A 6,085-nucleotide genomic window follows, 5' to 3' on the forward strand; every position below is an offset into this window, starting at 1 on the left:
CTTCTTCCACCTTTTTTTTCTTCTTCCATTTCTTCCTCAATCTGAAATTACGCGTTTTTTTTTTTTTTTACGAATTAGGGCTACCCTTTTCTTTGGGTTTTGATGAATTTCATCTCTTTATTTTTATGATCATCCATTCATCTGTGCTTATAATTGCCCATTATCTCAGAATAAGTTGAACAGAAAGTGTCGCCTTGTTTGATTGATTCAATCCTTAATTTGAATGGATAATCTTTAATTTCACTCAAGGTTAGACTAAGCTTCACTCTTTTCGACTTCACTAAGTTGTTGAATTTCTCGATCTTCAATTTTTTTAGATTTTTAACCTGTGGGTTTACTAATCTAAAATTAGTTTCATTCCTTAGAATTTGGATGTCCGTTTCTAGTTTTTATTTATAATACTTGTGCCCCTTTTACTGAACACAAAATCAAACTAAATGTGAAATATCTTTTCAGAATTATCGTCAACACTATTCACGGTTTACTCTTCGAACTAAAAACTAAAAATAAGAAAGACTCCCATTCCTATAGATGAAACTATTAATTTGACTCAAGAATGGGTGAATCATGGCACCTGCTATAGATCTGAACCTTCAGGATTTTATGTTGATTGATTCTTACTCATTTTTATTCAAAATTGTAATTATTGTGTTCTTTTTCTTTTCTTATAGAATGCATAACTTTCCTTAAGAAGAAGCCAAAACACAAAAGGACCAACAGTGGGGTAGGATCCCCCATCCTGGTCAAAAGTTTAACTTAGGCCTTATGCATTCACCTTCAAAACAAGCATATTATAACACCATTGTACATGAAGAAAACAAAACAGAAAAAAACAACTAAACTAACATGAATTTCTACTACAATTTAAATCCAAGTCTAAGTTTAATCTCTACCCAATCATAGTATTGAAAGATACTTTAAAAACATGACTTGTATTGTCTTACACTTGGATTTGTCTTTTTCTATTGCTTGCTTCCTATTTTCCTCATCCATTATTCTAACTAAATTTAAATTATTATTAAATTTTAGAAGAAAAAGAAACTATATATATATACATATAGATGTATAATTGATTGAGAAGAAGTACAAAGGATACAAGACAAGAGAAAGAGAGAAAAGGTATGGGCCAAATAGTAAGGAAAGTGTTTTAAAGAGGGGCCCGGGTTGGTGAAGTATGGCCCATGTTGATGAATTCTGCCTGCTTGACAGCCCACAGAAGTGTCTCCTGTCTGCCAAACTCAGAACTCTCTCTCTCACTTAACCCATTTTTCTTCTTCCTTTTTCAATACTCATTCATATCGTAACAGACCATGCAATTGCAAATGCTTATTCCAATTTCCACCACCTTAAACATTCTCACATTTTTCTCTTTTCTCTGCAACCACACACAGCCACAGACTCTGCCAATGTCCCAATCTAAAGCCACTCCACTTTCCCATCTGTCTCCTCCACCCCCTTCATCGTCTCTCAACTAATTACTTGGGATTTCCCTATGGGGAACGAACTGTCATTGAGTTGAACCTCAAAAGTTCAAACAACAGAATCATATGAAGATTGTTACAAGTAAATAGTTTATTAGACTGTGTATCAAAACTCTCAACATTCCCTGCTGTTTCCATTTTACTGTTGGAGATTTATTATACACAGAAGAATGATGGTGGATGTGATTGGTATTGGAAGGAAATGCTGAAAAGCATCAATAATTTTTCATTCAAATTCACAAAACTGTAAATACCAACAAACCCACATGATAGGGGAAGAAAAAACAGTGAATGCCCTATTTGAATTAGAATTAAGCACAAGTCAATACTCAATACTTTAGAAAATGAAACAAACAAACAAATAAGTTGGAAAAAAGAGGGGGGCGAAAAAATAAAAAGAAGATTACACTGAGCTGGAAATGGAACAAATTAAAAAAAAAAAAAAAGGTCCCAACTTCTGATTCAATCACATATTCCACCAAGACATCACCATTTTTCTCAATCTTTTTCTGTTCACCATTTTTTTTTGCATTCCTTCTTAATGAATATTAATGAAAACTCCTGTCTACGGAAAAGGAAGAAAGGAGCTTCAGCCAGTAGCAACACCCCCCCCCTGAACTGCTTTTTTCTCAACTGCTGTTCGAAAGGGAGCAAAATGTTGCCTTTTGCAACACACCAGTAGGCGAGGATCCAAGCTGACCGCCATCCCATCCTTCAGCTAAGAGGTTCAGTGATGGTGGCACTTTGCTTGCTTTCACACAGCTGCTGCCGTTTGTTAATGCCTCTCCCAAAGGACCCCCCATTGAACTTCCCCATGACATTGTTATCTGACTGCCTTGCTTCTGAACTAGCTCACCATCATTCCTGCTTACCCCCAAATTCATCTGGATTGGCTCAAGCTCCCTAGACAGCCTGAGAGGGGATTGAGCTAGCTTCTCGTGTGTTGGTGAGGACGATGACGAGGAGAAATCAGACATGGGTATCGACATGGAGAGCTGTGTCCAATCTGACTTGAATTCTTCAGGCCAAGTCATGACTGAGCGAGTCGATTGGTCCTTGGGCCAGTCTTCGAAGAATTGTCTAAGTGGATGTTGGTCTTGGTCTTGGGATTCTTGGTCGTTGAAGATCAGGAAGGAGTCATAGTTTTTGGGATTGGGATAAGATCCTCTCTGTGAAGGATTTAGGAGGGAATCAGTGGAAACAAGTCCAAATTCAGATTGTGTGGATTCTCCTATTGAAATCTCTTGTTTTGCACCAGATTTATCATTAGATGACATGAGATTGACAGTGGAAGACATCATTGAGAGGCCCCCAGACTCTTGGATTCTGCTACACACAGTCTCTTTGTTTAGCAACCTAAAGCAAATGTATATACAGGAAAAAAGGTAAATTGAAAGTTACCCCAAAAGGAAAAAAAAGTATACTAACTGAGTTGATGATAGCCAGAGGCCCATTAAATTGGGGATGCCATTTAATCAAGATGCCTTTAACCCAACTATTGTATTCAAAGTAAATAAAAATGATAGCAATATGATGATATCTTCCTGGAAAAGGAATCCTAAGTCTCAACTAAGATGACAAGTCACTTTCACAAAGCAAAGATAAAACCATGGGGTCTACCATCAACATTAAAGTGGAGGAGAAGGAAGTAAAGAGTTTGAATTGTCATTGTTGTTATTCATATTGATGAATGTAAGTTTGTTCTTATAAGATCAAAACATAGAAATGAAGCTCTTGTTGTGTGGAATGAAGAAATGTCACCTATTGACAGAGGCATCAGCACCAGGATCGGAAGTGGCAACAGGATGCAAACTCTTGAGCTGGCGTTGAATGATAGGGAGGTTGTTGGATGCACCGCCGCTGGGCATCACCGTTGATGACAACGATGTGGACATCGTTGCTACCATGGCTGTTGGATTGGTGGTCCCAGGGGCGGAATGGCCAGTCTGGCCTTCCACAGGCTTTCTTGAACGATGGCGGCCCCTATTAATGTGCCTTTCACAATACTTTTGATCAGCAACAGCATCTCTAGAGCACCGCCATTTCTTTCCATCAGTTCGACGACATCTTCCTGGTTCGGGATCAGCATTGCCGGAGAAACCCAAATGGAAAGAACCCCACCCTACAGTACGTTAATCAAGAAAGGCACCAGAAAAATGGAGAATGAGAGAGAAATAAAGAAAGACAAAAGACAACTCGGAAAGGGAAAAGCATTAAGCATATATATTCTACTCCAAACCCAGCATATATTCTTGCAATAATACTTAGATAACATGTGATGATGGATAAAAACATAACAGAACTTCTAGATTTTTTTCACATCATGGAATATTTAATCAATTCCAATACACATCACTTTTTGAAAATGGCCGAAAAGAATACAGATCTTCCTCCCATTGTTGAAAATGCAGGCATGTGCCTATGAACACCTTCCCCAACCCCATAAGCAATAAGAAAATAAAGACAGACGAAGACAAAGAGCAGAGTTCTGAAAAGCAATATAGTAATCGATTTATATGTTACATAGAAAGAACAAACTTACTTGTGTTTGGAGGCAAGGATCCAGCAGAAGAGCAAGTCAAGCCATAGGGATAGAGGGATTTCTTGAGGGGAATGAGCAAATTAGAAGGTACAGGCACATTTGAAGAGAGGTATTTGTAGATCAATGCCTGATGTTCAAGCTCAACCCATTGTGATTGTGTAAATGGTCCTCTAATCCCAGCTACAGGCCCATGCATGCTACTATAGCTTCCAGAAACACATCCTGCACACCAACAAAACCCTCAACTCACTGCTGATGTTTCTATTATAAACAATCAAGGTTTGGTAAATCTTGTGGACCCTCTTCAGATTCTTCAACAGTTTTAAAGCGATTATTTTTCCTTTAAGTTTCTAATCTAGGAACTGAAAACTTTCACCAAAGCCAAACCGATCCCAGAAACGAATCATGGAACCTAGAGTTTTCCTCAACACGCCTCAAAAATGAATGTTGGGAACAAAGCTAAATAAACAAACCCCACCACTTCTCACAAGATGCAACTCAGTCATTCCCACAGATTGAACCACATCTCACGATGTAAATTTATCAAAAAAAGACAATGGCAATCCACTCCAGCAGAGCTCAAGACGTGTGGAACAAAATAACAAAAAACTCAATGAAACTCAAAGAAACAGAGCTATCATTTACCTGTATTTCTAGAGTAAACTGAAGATTTCTGTTGATTGTAAGGAAAAATAGAGTTTTGGGTATTCCTCGAAATCAGGTCAGAGTCTTTATTTTGCAAGGAAGTCTCAGATTTAACTGAAGAGAAGCTAAGCATGTGCTCCTTTTGACGCCCATCACTAGAAAGCAAAGTGTTAGATCTCAACAAAGGGAAGCCTTGATGAAGCGGCATTGTCTTAGAAGAAGCAGAGACAGTTTCAGTTTTAGGAATCTTGGAGTTCCTCCAGTCATCATCAACAAACCCAGATCTATCCTGCTTAGAGAAAGCAGATCCAAGAGATTTAAGGTTAGTATCAGGGTCTGATGCAGGGTGAGGAGAAGGGGCATCACTCGAATCCACAAAACTATCCAACCCCACTACCCCAAAGTCCATTCTGGAAAAGAACACCAATCTACAAAATCTGTTGTAAGCATTAGTTCATAAAGAAGATAGGCAAAAAAGAGAAGGAAACAGGAGAAGGAGAAGAAGAAGGTTGAAGAAGATGGAAAAGAAGGAGACAGAGGCGCATCTTGGGTTTGGGTTGGGTTTTGTGTACCGTGAGGACGGAACTGATTTTTAAAGGGTTGATCTTTAGAGAGGGGAGAAAAATACACACACACACACATATATATATATAATAATTGCAGTGAGAGAGAGTTGAAAGTAAGGAACAGACAAAGCTTGGAGTACCAAACACACTCGACCTTCTCACTAATTTATCCCTCTTTTTCGTTTTTTTTTTTCTTTTCCTTCCCCCTTCTTCAAACCAAAATTTTGTTTGAGAATTATATCCAATTTCAAACAAACTAACATTCATAAAAATCCCTCCACCACCCACATGAAAAAAGATAAAAGAAAAAGTGGGGGAAGAAACAAAATGAAATCCGTCCCCTCCATTGCAAAAATTTTCCTTAAAAAAGGAAGCATTTTGATGGGTGGTTAGTGAATTAAGTGGAGAAAGATTCATCCAACACAAAAGAAGAAGATTCAGTAGTTGAAGACAGAATGTGGTAAAAAGTTATGAGTTCTAAAGAAAGATTAGTTAATTAATTAATTAATTAATTAAGACCATTAAGTCTAGAGAGTTAATATCTTAAATTCCTCAAAAAGGAAAAAGAGGATATTTTTTGTTTTCTTGGGGGGGAGGATTGGAATGCAAAGGTAAGATTTTGAGGATGGGGTGTTTTCTGAATTATCTGTCACTATTTGGGGGTACAGCCGAGTGGCGTGTGGTTGCATGAATAACAATAACAAATTACAAATTACAAATTACAGATACAAGAAGAAGAAGAAAGAAGAAGAAGAAGAAGATTGATGCTATTAGGCACGTGACCCCACCAACACCTCTCATTTAGGGACCCACTTCCCCTTCCTCTTTCAGATATTCCTCCAAAAACTCCT

The 6,085-nt window shown here is 37.9% G+C and overlaps 1 protein-coding gene across 1 annotated transcript; it reads right to left on the reverse strand.

Moving 5' to 3' along the window:
* Positions 1-1,751: 1,751 nt before the first annotated feature.
* LOC103484875 (growth-regulating factor 1-like) lies at positions 1,752-5,392 on the reverse strand. Its single transcript, XM_051088799.1, has 4 exons — positions 4,669-5,392; positions 4,024-4,245; positions 3,243-3,603; positions 1,752-2,837 (listed from the first exon to the last, which is right to left on the reverse strand). Exons 1-4 carry the CDS (start codon positions 5,075-5,077, stop codon positions 2,111-2,113), a joined length of 1,719 nt encoding a protein of 572 aa, XP_050944756.1. The 5' UTR covers positions 5,078-5,392; the 3' UTR covers positions 1,752-2,110.
* Between the last annotated feature and the right edge of the window lie 693 nt (positions 5,393-6,085).

This window comes from Cucumis melo, chromosome 8, assembly GCF_025177605.1.
Source record: "Cucumis melo cultivar AY chromosome 8, USDA_Cmelo_AY_1.0, whole genome shotgun sequence".
Taxonomy (NCBI): Eukaryota; Viridiplantae; Streptophyta; class Magnoliopsida; order Cucurbitales; family Cucurbitaceae; genus Cucumis; species Cucumis melo.

Bases quoted from the DNA above. Each gene is read 5' to 3' on its own strand.
- LOC103484875 (XM_051088799.1), bottom strand. From the start codon at position 5,077: ATGGACTTTGGGGTAGTGGGGTTGGATAGTTTTGTGGATTCGAGTGAT. The intron at 4,246-4,668 runs GTAAATGATAGC...GTTGGTGTGCAG, and splicing joins AGTTTACTCTAGAAATACAG to GATGTGTTTCTGGAAGCTAT. The intron at 2,838-3,242 runs GTGACATTTCTT...CATTTGCTTTAG, and splicing joins GCTGATGCCTCTGTCAATAG to GTTGCTAAACAAAGAGACTG.